This window comes from Lepus europaeus, chromosome 5, assembly GCF_033115175.1.
Source record: "Lepus europaeus isolate LE1 chromosome 5, mLepTim1.pri, whole genome shotgun sequence".
Taxonomy (NCBI): domain Eukaryota; kingdom Metazoa; phylum Chordata; class Mammalia; order Lagomorpha; family Leporidae; genus Lepus; species Lepus europaeus.
The window spans coordinates 34,846,086-34,866,656 of record NC_084831.1 but is presented as its reverse complement, the minus strand read 5'-3'; the positions used below and the strand labels follow the sequence as shown (position 1 = coordinate 34,866,656).

The following is a 20,571-nucleotide window of genomic DNA, read 5'->3' as shown; positions in this document are numbered from 1 at the left end:
AGAGAGAGAGAGATAGATAGTAAGAGAGATACAGAGAGAAAGGTCTTCCTTCCTTTGGTTCACTCCCCAAATGGCCGCTATGGCCGGCGCTGCGCCAATCTGAAGCCAGGAGCCAGGTGCTTCTCCTGGTCTCCCATGCGGGTGCAGGGCCCAAGCACTTGGGCCATCCTCCACTGCACTCCTGGGCCACGGCAGAAAGCCGGACTGGAAGAGGAGTAACCAGGACTAGTACCCGGCACCCCAACCGGGACTAGAACCCAGGATGCCAGCGCCGCAGGCAGAGGATTAGCCAAGTGAGCCACGGCACCGGCAGAAGAAAGGAAATTTTAATATAGCTTCCTATCTGCATGCTGTAACTCATTCAATCTCCAAGCCCTCTGAGGAAGTTAGTTTTCCATGTGTTTTTTTAAAAAGTTATATTTATTTGAAAGGCAGAGTAACAGAGAGAAAGAGATCTTCCATCTGCTGATTTACTCCCCAAATGACTGCATCAGTCAGAGCTTTGGCCAGGAGCCCCAAACTCCACTCTGGTCTCCGATATGAGAGGCAGGGGCCCAAGCACTTGGGTCATCCTCCACTGCTTTCTCTTTTTTTTAATTCTTAAAAATTTTTTAAAGATTTTATTTATTTATTTGAGAGGTGGAGTTACAGACAGTGAGAGGGAGAGACAGAGAGAAAGGTCTTCTGTCCGTTGGTTCACTCTCCAAATGTCTGCAACCGCCAGAGCTGCACTGATCCGAAGCCAGGAGCCAGGTGCTTCTTCCCAGTCTCCCATGTGGCTGCAGGGGCCCAAGCACTTGGGCCATCTTCTACTGCTCTCCCAGGCCACAGCAGAGAGCTGGATTGGAAGAGGAACAGCCGGGACTAGAACCAGTGCCCATATGGGATGCCGGTGCCACAGGCGGAGGATTAACCTACCACACCATGGCACGGCCCCTCTCCACTGCTTTCCTAGGCACGTAGCAGGGTGCTGGATCAGAAGTGGAGCAGCTGGGACTTGAACCAGTACTCTAATATGAGATGCTATGAGAATCCAGTGTCCTAGGGGGGCAGCTTGACCTTCTTAGCCAAAGTGCTGCCCCTTTTTTAAAAATTTCTTTTTTTTTTCCCTTAAGATTTGCTGTATTTATTTGAAAGGTAGAGAGAAAAGGAGATACAGAAAGAGGTCTTCTCTCTGCTGGTTCACTCCCTAAATGGCCGTAATGGTGGTGGCTGGGCTAGGCCAAAGCCAGAAGCCAGGAACTCCATCCTGGGCTCCCACGTGGGTGCAAGGGCCCAGGTACTTAGGACATCCTCTGCTCCTTTCCCAGGCACATCAGCAGGGAGCTAGACTGGAAATGGCATAGCTGGCACTGGAAATCATGCTCCAATAATGAAATGCTGGCAGTGCAGGCAGCGGCCCAAGTGCTGGCCCCTGCTGTGCCTGTCTGAATGATGAGACAGTTGAGTCACAGAGATGGTAGTGAACTGCCTCAGCTCGTACACCTACTGTGTGGCACCCAGCTCCCATGTCTGCTCTGGACTGCTAGGCTGTCATGCACTGCAATGTGAGAACGAGGTGTTGACCATAAATATATTCAGCAACCCTGTATGAATGCCCATTACAGAAACAAGGACTATAAGGGAATCCACTAATTCCTTCACTCATTAATATATCCATGCACTCCCACGTCCAAACATTTACTGAATGTTTGTTGTGGGTCACACAGTGTCCCAGCTGGTAGACGTCAAGAGGAGTGAAATATGGGCCTGTCCCAAAGGAGCCTTGTTCTGGAACAGCACCGTAAAAGCTGCCACAGAAGGAAGACCAGGCGTCCGGGGGGCACGTGGGGGAGTGCATGCGCTGGGCTGGGCTCTGGCCATGGGGAGATGGTGCCTCAGATCAGATGCTGCCAAGTTATCCATGCATGCAGGTACCCAGACCAACAGTGTGACCATCACCGGGGAACAGCCGGAGAAGCTGATGAGATCAGGTGTCAGTGGACACCGGAGGAGGACCTCAGCCACCTTTACACGAAGTGTCCTTGCTGGACTCTCTTCTCTTAACTGGGGCCAAATCTGACAAATCTTCAAGTTTCAGAGTTTGGAGATTTCAAGCCTGGATGCCAGCCATTAGCTCTAGCTGTATTTGACCCAGGAAAGCACAGATCGGGGCTGAGAGAGCAGGTGAGAGACCTTGTTGAGCTCCTGCCTGGAGGTGGATGAGCCGCCAGACAGCGAGCAAAAGGAACTGGAAAGGGGCGTCGCAGGCTCATCTGCACAGGGCACTGGGCAGGAAACGCAAAAGGAGGAGGAGCCAGCTGCCCTCCCATGAGAAAGGGTCCTGTTCTCCCAGGCCCTCTGGCCAAGCCCGCCTTCCGCCCTGAGCATGGGGGGCTGTGTTCCGCAGATCTGGGCAGTAGCCCAGGGTCGGCGGGGGGGCAGACTCACGGAAGAATCCGCAATCTCCTTGAGCGTCTGGTCCGATCCCACAGCAAAGATGATTTTGGAATCCGGGGAGATGGCGACACAATTGTAGCTGCAGGACTTGAGCACACACTCCGTCTCCCTCTTTCCTGAGGACAGATTCCACTCATACACTGCGCCGTCTGTGCCGCCCGAAATCAGCTTGCTGTCATCTGTGTTCCACACAACGGAGCGCACCTGCAGGGAGGAAGACGTACTCAAGAGTGTGCAAACACACACGTGTGCGCACATGCACACACACACAGGGCTGAACTCTCCAGGTGCTCCAACAGACTGAGGCAGTGCGTCCTTCCCTGCTAGAGTCCTCCGTTCTTGGGAATGCTAACACTGTTTTCCTGGAGGCTTGCAAAATACTGAAGAAGAAACACTCCCACTTCTTTATCATTTTATGAACATGAGGGCTGACTCAGAATGGTTTCTGAAAGCTACAAAAAATCCATTACTGCTATGTTTTTCAAAGCTTTTTTTTTTAATTGGGAAACGGCTATGTGTTCACAGAAAGTTGTAAAAACAGTACAGTGCAAGTAGACTTCTGGAAAGGCAGAGTAGAGACCTCAGCCCATCCTCTCCCCAAAGCATCAAAATGATCATCGAAGGGCTCCAAAAGTTGTCCTAAAGGCAGACAACAAGTGGAGAAGCAAGCTGCCCAGTCTTGGTAAGAACAGTCTGTGGCACTGGAGTCATAACTCTTGCCATTCCTGGTCCCAGCTTCAGAAACTTCGCGGCTGTGTGCTCTGGGAGGGCATGGCAGAGCCAATGAGACGCCCTTTCCCTGCAGCTCCCAGTCCTGGGCTACGGTTTCACCCTGGGAAGGGCAGGGCTGCTGGCATCTCTTATCCTCAGCCTTGCCTGACGCTGTACAAATTCTGTTCCCAGCAGGCATGCCCAAGGGCAGCCCATCTCCCTTCCCCTGGCCAGCCTCCCATTTACTGCTCAGAGCAGAGCAGGCCAAAAATAATGCCATACTGCTCTTGCCTCAGTTTGCACCTAGGTGGATGCTCCACACCCTGAGGAGCAAGCTGGAAAGACTGTGGGCTTCCATTCACCAACCAATCCCTATCCACCCTGCAAGTACCACTCCAAGTGGGGAGTCACTCCTGGAAAAGCAGGTCCCCGACCATGACCCTGCCCAGGGTGACTTCATGCCCTAAAACAAAGAGTTCTATTGCCTCTCTTGAGGGACTGCCTTTATGTGGTACACAGCCCGGAGGAGGTCATGCCTACCGGCAGTGATTACAACAGAGACCATGGTAGAGTATAACTACATGGTACAAGCAAGATGGCAGGGTAGCAGAGTTTTAATAAAGAGAGCATGGGAAAGAGACAGTTAAGGAGACTGCTTCTGGGATCACAGCCTACTCTAGGGCTGGTGGCTGTGTGCGTGCGCTAGGCTACAGCCACCCAGGAGCGATCGAGCAGGACGTGGTGAAAACCTGAAGGTATCTCCTAAGCTGCTGGAGACCCAGGATGGAGCCTCACTGGCACAAGGAGTGGAAACGCAGCATCTGATCAGCAAGGAGCATGCAGCTCCTGTGACCCAGGGCCACCTCCTAGGAGCCAGGCTCACACCCACATCACTCTTCCCTGGTAGCCTGGAAGACTGCAACCATGGCCATGGCTGCCCCTTCTCAGGCACAGTCAGAGAATCTCCAAAACAGCAGTTTCTGGTTGAACAAGGAACAAAACAACAGACTCCCTGAACTGTGACAGCCGCCTCCAAGCCACAGTTGGCTGAGGGGCTTACGTAAGATCTGTGATTTATAAGCAGCTTAGGAATTAGCAGTGGGAATCTCTAGGTAGCTAGGCTAAAAGACAAACAACAAACAAACAATCCACCCCCCCAAAAACAAAACAAAACAAACAAACAAACAAAAAAACTAAAAAGGCAAGAAACATAGTCCGAGCAGCGACATCAGAATCTGGGAGAAACAACTTCACAGAATTCATCCAGCTGTCACTAAACAACCAGCCACACAAATCACCACACCACCACCATCACCCCTTGGGGGGAAAGTATCTAGAATTGCTCTAATATATTGTGTAAACCATTTAGTCAACAAAAATTATTAAAAATGCAAAGAAACAACAAACAAACAAACCTATAAAACAAACAGGACAGTGTGACCAATAAGAAAAAGAAAGTAACAACAGAACAAGGAGCAGCAGCAGAACTGCCTCTGCAGGTGCCCAGACGGTAGACCTGGCAGATGCTGATGTGCACAGTGAACTAAAGGAAGGGATGGGCTCCGGTGCAGCGGTTAAACCACCACCCAGGACACCCACATCCTCCATCACAGGGCCTCATTCGAGTCCTGGCTCCTCTGCCTCGGATCCAGCTCCCTGCTAATGTGCACCCTGGGAGCAGGAGGTGACGGCTCAAACACTTGGGAACCTGCCATCCACATGGGAGACCTGGACAGAGTTGGAGGTCCCTGGCTGTGGCCTGGTCCAGCACTGCTATTGAAGGCATTTGAGGAGTGAACCAGCGGATGGAAGATCTTGCTCTTGGTCTCTCTGTCTTTCAAATAAAATGAAAATAATGTAAAAAGAATATATATGAAGCAAACTTTCAAAACAAAATTAAAAGGAGGTATGATGACAAGTTCTATCAAATAATTGATACAAATCATTTTTTAAAAGATTTTATTTATTTATTTGAGAGGTAGAATTACAAAGAGTGAGAGGGAGAGACAGAGAGAAAGATGTTCCATCTGCTGGGTCTCTCCCCAAATGGCCACAATAGCCAGAACTATGCTGATTTGAAGCCAGGAGCTTCTTCTGGGACTCTAAGTGTCTCCAAGTGTGTTGGCGCAGGAGCCCCAGGACTTGGGCCATCTTCTACTACTTTCCCAGGCCATAGCAGAGAGCTGGATCGGAAGAGGAGCAGCCGGGACAAGAACCATCGCCTGTATGGGATGCTAGCACTGCAGGCAGAGGCTTAACTTACTACACCGCAGCGCCAGCCTCAACATTTCTACTCTTGTCTCCTTCAACATATTCTTCCCCTGTAGCCAAATTAATCTTCTAAAATGCAAATACGATCATCTAATTCCCTGCGCTACGATGTCAATGATTTCAAAGAAGGAAGCTAGAGTATAAAATTCAAGGCTAACAAGATTCCACGTATTTGGGACCCTGTGACCTTTTCCAGTCTCAGCTTCCTCCTGACGCCTCTCACAGAGCCTTCAGTTCCTCTGACACTCCATCGACCTCCCGTCTTTGGGTCCCTATCTATAATGATTATCTCCGCCAGCTCTGTCTGGTTAATTCCTACTCCCTCGTCCAGGACCATGTCTGCAAACCTCTCAACCTAAATTATGCCAACTCTTCATTATTTCCTCTAATAAAGCCTCATGTTTTATTCTCCATTGAATTAATCACAATTTATAATTAAAACTGTCTGTGCCATTCATTGTTTTATTGTCTCTTTCCTCAGGTAGACAATGAACCCTCTATGAGGAAAGGAATAGCTTCTCTGTTGTTCACCTGTAACCCACCGGCTCGCCCAGGGCTTCGCTCTGTGCCCCTTGTTCCCTGGGCACGGCTCACTCACTTACCTTCCCTGTATGTCCTTTCAGGTTTGAGATGTTCTCTAGGCTCGTGGTGGTAAAAATGTGAATCACATTTCCATTGACTGCAGCAAACAGGTGGCCTCCATTGCTGAAGGCGCACTGCAGGAAGAGAGCAAGCGAGCACGGAGGAAATGAGCACCCAGGAGGAGGGGACCTCAGAGAGTTCGTGGAAATTCATGCAGTTTTTCATAGCATGCACTTTTCATGAACTTCCTGAAGACCTCTCATGCACACTGATTTCCAATTGTCTTGCACCAAAATAAGCTTACCTTTTAATTCTATTTTTCATGACCTTTCTGGAGTCCCCCTCATAGGACAGAATTCGAAGATATTTTTGGGTACTCTCACTATTCCTGACTCTCATAAGGGCCAAGATGCGGACACTGCCATGCGCACTAAGCATGAAGCTGCCTGGATGGCAGAGCCCCCATTCTGTCTGCAGATAGACTGATGCAGAGTGCAGAGGGGAGTCCCGAGACACGGGCTGGCTTCTGTAGGTCACCTCAAGGGCTGAGCTGCTGGGCTGTTCACTGCATCTCACCAGTGATGCCTATTCTTCCATGGCTCCTCCCAATCCCCAACCTCACCTTCCTAGTGGTGACTCTGATTCTGAAATGACTTTTATTTTTCAGTATCTGTCAATATTCCACAGCCACAGGGAGGGTTTTTCACAGGTGGGATCTCATAAGGTTTGGGATTCAATGAAATATTTTGGTGGGCATAAGATAACAGGAATAGGGAGCCAGCAGGGCAGTGCCGCAGGTTAAGCTGCCACTTGTGACACTGGCATCCCATACTGGAGCTTTGGTTCAAGTCCCAGCTTCCTGCTACAGTGCCCAGGAAGTGAGTGAATGATGGCCCAAGTATTTGGGCCTCTGTCACCCACATGGAAGACCTGGAGAGAGTTCCTGGTCTAGCCTTGGCCATTGTGGCTAATTGGGGAGTGAACCAGTGGATGGAAAAAAATCTCTTCTCTCAATCCTGCTCTTCCTCTCTGTCACTCTGCCTTTCAAATAAACAAATAGATTAAAAAAAAAAGAGAGAGAGAAAATGGAAATAGAACTGGATACTCAATGAGTTTGGTGGGAGAAGAATTGGGATTTTTTTTTTTTTTCTTTTTGGAAACTACTAAAGTTCTGTAAGACAGATGTCAGGTCCCCCTCCCCAGAGCATGTGAACTCATGATATTTCAACTCTGGCTTTCCAAGAAACTAGACACTCATCTCCAGCAGTGTTTACCTCTTTGCATCCTCTGACAGAGTATTCTTTGAAAGAACGAATATCATCAATGAGTAGGTTCATTAGGCGTAATTTGTCAGCAAACCCTACTACAATGTAGTGTCCGGATGGGTGAAGGCTGATAGAATATGCCTCTTCTTGGTACTCCTTAAACAGTTCCAGGGTGCTGTGGAAAAGACGGACAGTTGAGTTAGGAGCCTAGCTCACGACATCCTGAGTCCTCCACCAAATCTGACATCTACTACTATCATAGCAATTGGATGCTCCATTGCTTGCAATCAGTGGTTCCTCTCTTTCCTAGATTTTGTCTATCTGCAGTAAAATTGAGCACTGAGTATGGTACCCAGGGTTGTTTTGTGATGGTGAAGACCCAACTCTGTTGATATTCCAAAAGTCACAAGTAGTGTACAAATTTTTTAAAAAAAATTTTTGACAGGCAGAGTGGATAGTGAGAGAAGAGAGAAAGGTCTTCCTTTGCCGTTGGTTCACCCTCCAATGGCCGCCACGGCCGGCGTGCTGTGGCTGGTGCACTGTGCTGATCCGAAGGCAGGAGCCAGGTACTTATCCTGGTCTCCCATGGGGTGCAGGGCCCAAGCACCTGGGCCATCCTCCACTGCACTCCCGGGCCATAGCAGAGAGCTGGCCTGGAAGAGGGGCAACTGGGACAGAATCCGGCGCCCCCACTGGGACTAGAACCCGGTGTGCTGGCCCTGCAAGGCGGAGGATTAGCCTATTGAGCCACGGCGCCGGCCACAAATATTTTTTTAACAGCCCTTGAAACTGTACACAAGAACAAAACAAACGCCAGTGTGGGGCTGACACAGGGTCCCGGCAGCTATGCCAGGAGTAAATCACTAGCATGCTGGCAATGCTTGCATGACTGACGAGGAAGAATAGAGTCTGGAGTGCCCCGTGATGCAAAGACCAGATAGGGGTGATGAGGGGACGGGAGGGCTAGAAGGACATGGGGAATCTAGCATAGTGTCTGGCATGTCATAAGCATTGAGTAAGAACACGGAGTTATTTTCTAGCTCATATAAGAGAAATCAAGTCAGTAGGTTGGCTGACTTGATGTTAAAGTCTTTTCCAGTTTTGAAGTAATTAAGTTTTAATTTATTTTTAAAATTAATATAAAGAGAACAGATTTCATGTATTACAAAGATAGAATTCTAATAACATGATGATATTTTCCTTCTTCCCTCCCTCCCTCCCATTAATTAAGTTTTACAACTCCCTCATTAAGGGTGGACATCACGGTGCAGTAGGTTAGCCACCGCTTGAGATGCCGGCATCCCACCCAGGAGTGCTGCTTCAAGTCTCAGTTATTGTGCTCCGGACTCAGCTTCTGTGCTTGGGAAGGGAAGAGAGGATGACTCAGGGGGTTGGGTCCCTGCCACCTATGTGCGAGATCAGGACAGAATTCTGGGCTTTTGGCTACATCCTGGCCCAGTCTTGGCTGTTGCAAGCATGTTGGGGAGTGAACCAGAGGATGGATGATCTCTCACCCCTCTCTCTGACACTCTGCCTTTCAAATAATAATACAAAGTATCTCTAATTAAAACAATTCACCCAAACAAATTTAACAACCAAACTCCTGAATACTACAGTAGCAAAGCCTTCCGTTCCTTACTTGGATTCATAATTCCAGATGCGAATGGACCGGTCCAGAGAACAGGTGGCAATGAGGGGTTTGCGGATGCAGGTGGCTAGACCAGTGATGGACGCTGAGTGCAACGGGTACATCAGATACTCAAAGTGAGCAGGCTCCCCCTGCAGAAACCACACAGAATGAATTCCGGCAGAGTAAACAAAAGGCTGGTTTGCCCTTCAGCTCTAATTAGTACCCGAGAATATTTATTAGCCTGGGGACGGAGACACCAGGCGATGGGCAAACTGTTTTAGCATTACCTATGCCACTATTCCTTTAATGGTAATAAAAGACTGAATTCTATGGCAACCCCAGAAGTTAATTTAGTGATTCCTCTACTGTGGGAACACTTAAGTGGTTTCCACTTTTTATTTAGAAGTAACATTAAACTAAACACCCTTGCACATAAGCCTTTATGCATTTCTCTGATTACTTCCTTAGGATACATTTCTAGAAGTGGAATATTGGGTAAAATGGTATGAATAATTTTAAGGATCTTGGTAAGTAAAGCCAATTTTCTCTCCAAAGAGACTGTACTAACTGCCACCAGCAGCAAATGAGAGTCTGGTGAGTGATTTTAAATTGAAATGCATCCTATTGCACTGGTCATGTAGGTTCCAGGTGTTCACCAGCAGAGGCAGCATCCCCAGGACACTGGAGTGAGGAGATTTAACGAGGTGGACACATTTCCGGTCTGTTAACAACCCAGGAAAAGGCTGAAATGGGGATTCCCTTGAATTTCTGGCCCACCCCCACTTAGAGCTTAGGTGCATTTACTCCAACCTCCTCTGCTACTTGTATCTCAGGGGAAGAGGCACTGTGCTGGGAAGATCTTTCTCAGTCTTCTCCGTCTGCTACCCCTACTTTCTTCAGTAACTTAAACCCGCCTGTCTGCACAGGCACATTCCCATTAGCTTTCAAATCTACTCAAGTCTTTCTTGTCTTAAGAACAAAAATAATTCTCTCGCTTCCTCCTCTTCTTTGTACCCCTGCCTGTATAGGTCATGTGGGATGAAGCATCAGACAAACAGGTTTATTGGTTTCATTTAGAACTCATGACCACAAACCTGCAGTTGGCATTTAACATTGCCTGCTAATGTTACCATGCTTTTCAGTAAGTTTGCTTTCTGCGCATCCAGGATAACTATTTCATGCTACTTATTCTCCTCTAAAACTTTTCAAATTCTTTCTCCCATTCCCAAATCTCATATATATCCTATTTCCTTGATTTTTGTATCTTTGTTTTATTTATTTTATATTCCAGAAGCAGAGTTTCACACTACTATAATCAATTCATGCAAGGTCAATTTTCTTTTCTTTTTTTTTTATTTAAGATTTATTTATCTATTTGAAAGGCAGAGAGAGAGGGAGAGAGGGAGAGAGACAGAGAGGAAGAGAGACAGAGAGGGAGAGAGACAGAGGTGTCTTCCATCTGCTGGTTCACTCCCTAGATGGCTGCAATGGCTGGAGCTGTGCTGATCTGAAGCCAGGAGCCAGGAGCTTCTTCCAGGTCTCCCACATGGGTGCAGGGGCCCAAGAACTTAGGCCATGTTCTACTGCTTTCCGGGGCCATAGCAAAGAGCTAGACAGGAAGTGGAGCAGCCAGGTTTTAAACCAGCGCCCATATGGGATGCCTGTGCTTCAGGCCAGGGCGTTAACCCACTCTGCACAGTGCTGGCCCCTGGCTGCTCCACTTCTGATCCAGCTCTCTGCTGTGGCCTGGGAGAGCAGTGGAGGACGGCCTGGGTCCTTGGGCCCCTGCACCCACGTGGGAGACCTGGAAGAAGCTCCTGGCTCCTGGCTTCAGATTGGCATAGTTCCAGCTGTTGTGGCCATCTGGGGAGTGAACCAGCAGATGGAAGACCCCTATCTCTCTCTCTCTCTCTCTTCTCTATCTCTCTGCCTCTCCTTCTTTCTCTCTGTAACTCTTTCAAATAAATAAATAAAACAAAAAAGTTTTAAAAAAAGACAAAGGCTTTAAAGTAATCACTGTAAATATATTCAAAGAATGAAGCCCATCAAATATAGAACAATAAAGGGATTTTACCAATAAAGGTGCAGATAGTGTATAAAAACTAGAAATTCTGGGATTACAAAGTACAGTGACTGAAATGGAAAATCCACTAGAGGGACTCAAGAGCAAACTGAACTGACAGAATTCGTATACCTGAAAGTCAATTAATATTATGCAATCTGAAGAGTTGGGAGAAAAAAAAAAAATGAGCAGAGCCTCAGATAAATGAGGGCCACCAATAAGCACACCAACTTATGTATAAAGTGATTAGAAGGAGAGGAAAAAGAGAAAGGAGCCCAAAAAAATCTTTGAATAATGATGAGAAAACATCCTAAATTTACAGAAAACACTATTGTACACTATACACACAGAAAATTCAATAAACTCCAAGTAGGAAAAACATGGAGAGATCTATAAGTAGTCACATCATGGTAAAAACTGCTGAAAGTCAAACACAAGAGCATTTGGAAAGCATCATGAAGACAACAACTGCTCACTTGCAGGAAACTCTAGTAAGCCGTTAGTGGCAGCTTAACCCACTGTGCCATAATGCTGGCCCTGAATTTAAATACAGCACCAAAAGGTTAACCCAGAAAATAAAAAGTGGACAAATTAGATTTCATAAAACTTAAAAACATTTGTACATGAAAGGATACTATCAAGAAAATGGAGACAAACTCTTACAACAAAGTACTTGCAAGTCACAATATAAGGGACTGTGTCTTGAATAATGAGACTCTTACGATTCAATAATGAAAAGGAAAATTATGAAATTTTTAGAAAAGATTTAGTTACCTATCTGAAGGGCAGAGCAAGAGACAGAAAGGGAAGAGAGAGGGGGAGAGAGAACGTGGAGGAAAGAGAGAGAGAGAGAGCTTCCATCTGGTGGTTCACTCCCCAAATGGTCACAACAGCCAGGTCTGGGCCAGGTTGAAGCCAGGAGTCAAGAACTCCATCCTGGCCTCTCACATGGGTGCAGGGGCCCCGGCACCTGGGCCACCTTCTGCTGCTTTCCCAGGTGCAGTGGCAGAAAGCTGGATCAGAAGCAGAGCAGCCAGGACTCAAACCGCCACCCTGATATGGAATGCTGGCATCACAACAGCAGCTTAACCCACTGTGCCACAACATAGTTGAGCAATTTTTAAAATCAGCAACAGATTACATAGATATTCTCCAAATAGCCAAATGCATGTGAAAACATGTTCAACATCATTGTCATCAGGCAAATAAAAATCAAGAGATGGGGCAGGAGCTGTAGCACTGGCAGGTTAAGCTATTGCTTGGGATGCCCACATCCCATATCAGAGTGCCCGATCTGAGTCCCAGCTACTAGCACTGCTGATCCAGCTTCCTGCTAACGTCCCTGAGAAGCTGTGGCTGATGACTCAAGTACTTGGGTTCCTGCCGCCCATGTGGGAGACCCAGATGGAGTTCCTGGGTTCTGGTTTTGGCCTGGCTGAGTCCCAGCTATTGTGGGCATCTGGGGAGTCACCCGGCAGATGGAAGATCTCTTTCTCTGTTTCTTTCTTATCACCTGCTTTTCAAATAAATACAAATAAACAAATAAAAAGAATCATGAGATACCACTTTACCCCCACCGGGACGGCTATAGTCAAAAGTGAGATAATAATAAGTGTTGGCAAGGATTTAGAGAAATCAGAACCCTCATACACTGCTTATGGGAATATAAAATGGTGCAGCCACTTTGGAAGACATTCTGACAGTTCCTCAAATGATTTAACATGGAGTTACTATCCTCCACTACTAAGAATAGATACGAAAATATATTTCTACATAAAAGCTAGTGTAGGAATGCTTATAGCAGCAGTACTCATAATAGCCAATAGACGAAAAAAACCCAAATGTCCAAAATTAATGCATAGTTAAACAAAATTTTGATGTATTCATACAATAGAGTATTTGGCCACAAAAAGGGAATAAAGTATTGATATATGCTACAATATGGCAGAACCTTGAAATCATACATGTTTTTATTGTATAATTCCTTTTATATGAAATGTTCAGAATAGGCAAATCTATAAAGACATAAGGTAGACTAGTGCTTGCTTAGGCCTGGGGCAGGTGAGTGGACAGGAGAGGAGGGATAATAGCTCAAGAGAATGGGTGGTTTTCTTTCTTTCTTTCTTTTTTCTTTTTTTTTTTTTTTTTTGAGATGATGAAAGTGTTCTAAAAATGATTGTGGTAATGGCTGCATGCCACTCTGAATATACTAAAACTCATTAAGTTGCACTTTGCAAATAGATTAACTGTATGTTAAAACACACAATAGGGGCCGGTGCCATGGCACAGTAGGTTAATCCTCTGCCTGCAGCACTGGCATCCCATATGGGTGCTGGTTCTAGTCCTGGCTGCTCCTCTTCCAATCCAGCTCTCTGCTATGGCCTGGGATAGCAGCAGAAGATGGCCCAATTGCTTGGGCCCTTGCACCCACGTGGGAGACCTGGAAGAAGCTCCTGGCTCCTGGCTTTGGATCGGCACAGCGCCGGCCATTGCGGCCATCTGGGGAGTGAACCAACGGAAGGAAGACCTTTCTCTCTGTCTCTCCCTCTCACTGTCTGTAACTCTACCTCTCAAACAAATAAATAAAATATTTAAAAAATACAATAATTACTAGTGTAATTATATAAATGTAACTCAATAAAGGTATTATTTAAACATACCAATTACTGAGAAAGACACATTAAAATCTCCTGCTATGATTATAGAGGGTTTCTTTTCCCTGTTTTGTCAAATTTTGTGTTAGCCATTTTTAATCCATGCTATCAGGTGCATGCAAACTGGAAATTGCAGTATCTTACTTTCAAAGTGTCCCTTTCCTAAGTCCAAGGCGATCTGTGTGTTAGCAGTGCTTTTGGGTTGTGACCTCTGCAGTGTATTTGTTATTCCAAAATAACACAAGAGCAGCAATAAGCTTTTCATATGTACATCTTTGTGCACACAAATAAAGCAACAGATTAAATGCCTCAAAGTGTAATTGAACTGTAAGATTTAAATTCAGTAAGACAACATCAATGTGACCCAAAGTGGCTGCAGCCACCACAGCCCCACCGGGTGTCTCAGAGTGCACCTGCATGGACACCCGAGAGTTTCTTTTGCTCTGTTATGAAGCAGGTGAAGGAGCCCACCCTCAGCCCATTTGCATTAAATCTGTCCCCAAGGTGACCAGCCTCCGCCAGGTGCACAGGACTGTTCTGGAAGGAGGCGCTGCTAGGGGAGACTCACTTTGCTGATCTCTGTCAGGGACATGGTGATGCTGTAGAGTTGGTTCTTGCTGGTGCTGGCAACTAGGGTCTCCTCCGAGGGGCTGAAGCACATGCAGAGAATGTCCTGCTTGTCAGACTGACTTGGGTCATTGCTCTGCGGGTCCACAGGGATCTGCCCAAGATGCAAAGCAGTGTCAGTACCGTCCCCGCATCATTGGACATAGCTTAGGCTTCTGGAGTTTTCTGCTGGTTTACAGACCCCTAGTCCAGGATGCTTCCTGGAGCCGCCTCAGGTGTGAAGGGAGGGTTGGAGTTGACTCTGTCTTTGAGTTTTCAATACCACCATGTATTCTCTGTGAAGTGATTAGTGGCTAAATAATAAGATAGCAGCAAATGTGACCAACGATCAATCTATACATTTCAGTTAGAGACCCCCCTCCCAAACTTAGAGTGAGCATTTAAATCTCACTCTTAAGGTGGGCATTGGGCCCAGTGGTTAAGTCCCTGAGTGGAATGCCTACCTCCCATATCACAGTGCCTGGTTCAAGTCCTGGCTACTCATGATCCAATTTCCTGCTAATGCACACCCTGGAAGGCAGCAGATGATGGCTCAAGTACTTGAGTCCCTGCCATCCATGTGGGAGACTCGGATTGGGCTCCCGGCTTTGGTTTGGCCCTGCTCTGGCTGTTGTAGGCATCTGGGGAGTGAAACAATGAATGGAAGATCTTGCATGTACTTGCTCTCTCCTCTGCCTGCCTCTTTAAGCCAAAGAAACTAAGTAAAAATTTAAGAATCAATCAATCCATCCATCCCACTATTGCCACCTGCTGGAAGCCCAAGGCATTGGGTCACCTGGCATTGAGTACACTGGTGCACACTGGAGGGCAGCAGAGGGCTATGTGACGGCCTTGCAACCACATGGGGTGGCTGACAGGGCAGAGAGAGAAGGGGCCCCACAGCTCCCGCCAGCAGATCCCTCTTCACATTGGTTCCTAACATCCAACGCAGAAGTTATAAAATTAGATTTCCTTGCCACCGGTCTTCCACTAACAACCAAACTTTCTGAAAGATGCCCACCTTTTCATTTCTTTACCTCGCACTCAGCTTCTTAATTCTTTAGATTCTGGCTTCCACTGCATCATTCCCTGAAACTGTCCTCCCAAAGACCAGAAATTCCCCTGTCACCGAGGCCAATGGCAGCTGCTCTGCCCTCATCCTCTGGACTTGCCTGGAGCCTTTGGCAGTGAGGACAGCCCCGCCGTTGCTGCTCAGCTCTCTGGGCCGCATGCCTCCCTCCCTGGGCTTGGAGTCCTGTCTTTCTGTGTACCCGAGCCTCTTCACGGAGCCAACATCCTTGCACCCTAGGACAGTACAGCCTCTGGGAAGTGTGGGCCATGTGGGTGCTGCTGGCCTCTAGGTGCACCCACTGTGGTCGGGTTTGCCACATGGTGTAGACTGGGAGCCCTCAGACCAAAGACCTTGTCCATCTTGTCTCCCTGCTGTGGCCCAGGGCTTCCACCAGCGCCCGGCACACGGTTGTTCTCTCCAGCATCAGTGAGCTCCTGCGGGCAAGAGGCCAGGTCTGACCCCTGTCTTAGGTGCCAGTTTGGGTTCTGTCAGGGAAGGCGCACAGTGGATATGGAGAAAGAGTGAGTGAACAAACCACCGCTGCTTCTTGGGATCCTCTGCTGGCTCTCACCCTGCAGCAGCCTCCACATCAGGAAGTGCCTAGGCTTGGCCCCAGTCTTTTTCCACCCCTCTCCGTAGTTTATCTTTCAGGGATTTTACTCAATATGAGTGTGCCGAAGAAAACGGCGGCAGCACAAATGATTATAATGCTAAGCTCGCTTGCTCGCTTGCTCTCTCTGGTGTGTGTGTGTGTATGCGTGTGTATTGATCCCATTCCCATTCCCAACCCATAAATCCATGTTTCCAGCAGCCTCACTTGATCTGGGTCTCTGCTCAAAAGTCCACTTCCTTAGCGAGGCTCCTTCCGTTATTTTTAAAAAAAGACTGGTTTATTAATTTGAAAAGCAGAGTAACACAGAAAGGGTGGGGAGGAGGGGGAGGGACAAGGGGGGGGGGAAGAGAGACAGAGAGAGAGAGAGAGAGAGATATCTTCCATTTGCTGCTTCACCCCCCAGTGCTAGGCCAGGCTGAAGCCAGGATTTTCATCCGGGGTCTCCCATGTGGGTACTGGGGCCCAAGTTCTGCTGCTTTTCCATGGGTACTGGCAGGGTGCTGGATTGGAAGTGGAGCAGCAGAGCCTCGAACTAGTGCCCATAGGGGCTCAACCCCCTGTGCCACAGCACCGGCCCCTCCTCCCTCCACTCCTGCCAGAGCAGAATGCCCTCTGGCTCCCTGTCCTCTTTCTAGCATGATTTTCTTCACCGTGTTCATCTCCATCTGACAACCAAGTCCTGTTTGTTTCTTTGCTTCTTGACTGAGCAGTGATGGCAAGCTCTTGGTGTGTTGGTTTCCCCCACTGCACTCCCAGCAGCTATCACAGAGCTTAGCACATGATAAACAATAAGAATGAATTGTTTTATGAGCAAAAATAAACTCACACTGCTTCTGCCTTCTTCCCATCAGTCCCAGCGACTCTGCTCTTACCCCAGCTACCCTACAGCTGGTCCGTTCCCGGACATCTGGCCCTAATGCTTGGGAGCTATCTCTGAGCGTCCCATGTCCATGACCTCCCATAGCTCCTCAGGGAAAGTCCTAGAGACTCAACCTTCACAAAGGCTCTCTGTCCCCACTTCCCCTGCTACTTGCTGCCCTGATCTTACACCTTAAACCTTCTGACTTCACTAATAAAGACTCTCTCTCTCCTTTTTTATAGATTTATTTATTTATTTCAAAGTCAGAGTTACAGAGAGTGGGAGGGAGAGAGAAAAAGAGTTCTTCCACCCAACAGTTCACTTCCTAGATGGCAGTAATGGCCAGGGCTAGCCCAGGCTGAAGCCAGGAGCCAGGAGCTTGTTCCAGGTTTCCAACATGGGTGTAGGGGTGCAAACACTTAGCCATCCTCTGCTGCTTTCCCCAGGCCACTAGCAGGGAGCTGGATCGGAAGTAGAGCAGCTGGGACACAAACAGTGCCCATACAGTATGCCAGCACCACACAGCTTTACCTGTTATGCCACAAAGCTGGTCCCGCAAAGACTCTTCACCAATTCCTAATAGGAGCACGTCTATCATTCACTGAGCACCGAGTGGCCAAGCCCTGCCCACGGTGGCCTGGCTGGGCTGTCCTTTCATCTTGGTATCAGGAGGGATGGGTTATTTTCTCAATGCAGAAACATGGGTACTGCGAGATTCAGCCCCACAGCCCCAGTCTGCCTCCCTCGGTGCTTCTAACCCCCTCACGTCCAGTGCCTCTAGAGTCGGTCTGGCCAGGTATCAGGGGGTAGATTCCTTACGTGTACCCCCTTCTGCTCAAAACCCTGGCAGGCACCTGCTAGTTCCACACACAGCCCTCAGGCTGGAGTCTGAGATCTCTCCCCAGCCTCAGCGCCCTTCTTTTCCCTCCAAGTGACTTCAGTCCCTGTCCACTGGGGACAGAACATGGCCTCCTCAGTGGTGTATTTGCTTACGCTGCTCCCTTCATGGGAGTTCCTAATTCGTTTCCTGCAGTCAGAAGTTCTCCACCTTCTAGGACCCTTCCTCGAACTTTCCCATCAATGCTGGGAAGCCTTCCTGACCCTCCCCAACCCCTTCCCACACCACCCTGTGTATCATTTATTCCACACCCATTGGCTAAAGGCTGACGATGTGCCAGGAGGTCTGCCGGGCACTCAACATCCACACAGGCCATAACAAACAGAGGCTATGGGAACACGGAGGGGACAGAGGAAATAGAACTTGCCAAAGTTATCTCCCAGGGCTCAAACCCATGTCTTCCTACTTCTAAACCCCAAATGTGGGGTAAAGCATCGAGGCACAGTGGGTCAGGCCACAGCTTGCAATGCTGGCGTCCCATACCAGAGTGCTGCTTTGAGTGCCAGCTGCTCTGTCCAATCCAGCTCCCTGCTGTTGCTGTCTGAAAAGGTAGGGGATGATGGCCCAAGTGCTTGAGTCCCTGTCACCCATGTGGGAGCCTCAGTGGAGTTCCTGCCTCCTGGCTGCAGCCTGGCCCAAAGCTCACTATTGTGGCCATCTGGGGAGTAAACCAGCATATGGAAGAGCTCTCTCTCCCTCTCTTTCTGTTACTCTTTCAAATAGATAATGTTTTTAAAAAGAAAGAAAAAAACCCAAACATATCCACCTCACGCTAAAACCTCCGCCAGGACGGGCATCACCAGTCACCACCATCTGTGCCCAATGCTGCCGCCCTCTGCCCCCTCAGTGCCTTGTCAGAGCCCCTGCTGCCGGAGCGCCGACGGCAAGGGGGCCACCCTGGTCCTGTGCCTTTCCCCTCTCCCCTCCTTACCCGGATTTCCCTGCTCTCCCGGTAAAAATCCTTCTCTTCTATCTTCTCAAACAGCAGGACTCTCCCCGGCCCAGCCGAGCAGGCGAACCCCTTGGAATAGGCTGCAATGGCAAACACCTGGGGCATGGCGAGCTGGCTGTAGTTGCTGGCCGTCAGGATCTGCTCATAGGAAGGGACTGGGGAGCTGGCCGGCGGGAATTCGATCAGGCTGGAAACGGAAAACAGCATCCACAGTTTTCAGAGCCAATTCCACAGGGCTGAATTCTGCTCGGGGTGAGAAAGAGGGCAGCCTTGGGTAGAGGAGAAGCCACCCGGTGATCCCTGCTCCCCCAGGCAAATGCTGCCCCTCGGCCTGCGGGCGCCAACTCTGACGAGAGGAGACTGGCAGGCTACGCATTTATGGGATGTTTCACAACCCTGTGTGTTACGGCAGTGGTGGCCACGTTGTCAGAGGACGCTCAGCCTCTGCTGTGCTTTGAAGGAAGCGGTTCAGAGTGGTTTTACTGACATTATCCAACTACTAAGTGGCAGAGCTGAGATCTGAATCCAGGTCTCCATTTTCTTTCATCGATTCATACATTAAATATTTGTATCTTTCTCTAAATTCTTATTTGGAGCTAGACTGTGTTAATAGCTCTGTGCAACAATGGTAAATAAGACTGACACGGTTCTTGTCCTGAGAAGCTTATGGACCAAGGCATAGCTGTTAGGAGACAGCTGAGTGGGATGGGAGCAGCTGGTCAGCAGGTTAACAGGGGTTTTCTGAGGACAGGGACAGAGGAGGTGCACGGGTCTGAGATGAGCAGAGGCTGCGAGCTGGGACCTGCAGGACAGACAGGACAGACAGGGGGACACGGGGAACTGCACACCGCCAGGCCTGGAAGCGAGTCTGCACAGAGGGCGTGCGTCGAGAGGTGAGAGCAGATGCCCCGGATATAAAGAAGGGTGAGCACAGCGGGGATGCGTGGGCTGAGTGAAGGGATCTGGCCTTTGTTCTGGGAGCCCTGAGCCCACTGCACACTGAGCACTGGATGCGCTTCTGTCACCATGACCCGAGAGGAGTTGTATGGGGGCACAGCGAAGGAGGGGCGGGAGGGAAGTCACTGAGGGAGGAGCCACTGGATGCCACTGGGTTGAGAGCTCAGGTTGCAGAGGTTGCTAGATCTGAGTTTGAATACGGATTCTGCCAGGTAATGGTGCTGTGAGCTTGAGTGAGTCACTTCACCTGCTTCCTTGTCTATAAAATATTTATGATAGTGATTTGCATCGTGCAGGGGAGGACTCAAATGGGAACAAATAAGGAAAGTTGAAAGCAGTGTTGGGTACAAGTGGAGCTGCACCCAGCGAATGTGAGATACAGTTATTTGCGGTTATGACAGTGGTAAAACGGAGCACTCCCGCCTGAGGCCCCACCTGACTCCTTATGCTTCTACTAGGTTTACCCACAACTTCTCGTACTTTGCTGGTCTGCCACTTCCCAGTGAATGGTACGTTCCTTGAGGACCTGGATCCCCTGCACCCAGCAAGATGTTTTACACGCTGCAAGGGCCCAGTGGACATTACCATAATCAATACAGTAACTTAGGCAGCCATTAGAAAATGTATTTTTGAAAAAGTATAATTTTGAAGACTAGTCATACTAAAATGGCTATAAAATGAGACTTCTATCTCGGGGCCGGCACTGTGGTATAGCAGATAAAGCCACTGCCTGCAGTGCCGGCATCACATATGGGTACCAGTTTGAGTCCTGGCTGCTCCACTTCTGATCCAGCTCTCTGCTACGGTCTGAGAAAGCAGTGGAAGATGCCTCAAGGCCTTGGGCCCCTGCACCCACATGGGAAACCTGGAAGAAGCTCCTGGCTTCGGGCTTCGGATTGGCCCAGCTCTGGACATTGCAGCCAATTGGGGAGTGAACCAGCAGATGGAAAACCCCCCACCCCACCTCTGCTTCTGCCTCTCTGTAACTCTGCCTTTCAAA

General features: G+C 48.6%; 1 protein-coding gene across 1 annotated transcript in view; it reads right to left on the bottom strand.

Moving 5' to 3' along the window:
• CFAP57 (cilia and flagella associated protein 57) overlaps positions 1 to 20,571 on the bottom strand; it is a 76,684-nt gene that overhangs the window by 41,982 nt on the left and 14,131 nt on the right. The window contains exons 5-10 of the mRNA XM_062191100.1: positions 18,594 to 18,801; positions 14,183 to 14,335; positions 8,908 to 9,047; positions 7,278 to 7,443; positions 6,024 to 6,137; positions 2,431 to 2,643 (exon numbers count right to left, since the gene is read on the bottom strand). Of these exons, the coding sequence (XP_062047084.1) occupies positions 2,431 to 2,643; positions 6,024 to 6,137; positions 7,278 to 7,443; positions 8,908 to 9,047; positions 14,183 to 14,335; positions 18,594 to 18,801 (994 nt within the window). The remainder of the gene's footprint in view (positions 1 to 2,430; positions 2,644 to 6,023; positions 6,138 to 7,277; positions 7,444 to 8,907; positions 9,048 to 14,182; positions 14,336 to 18,593; positions 18,802 to 20,571) is intronic.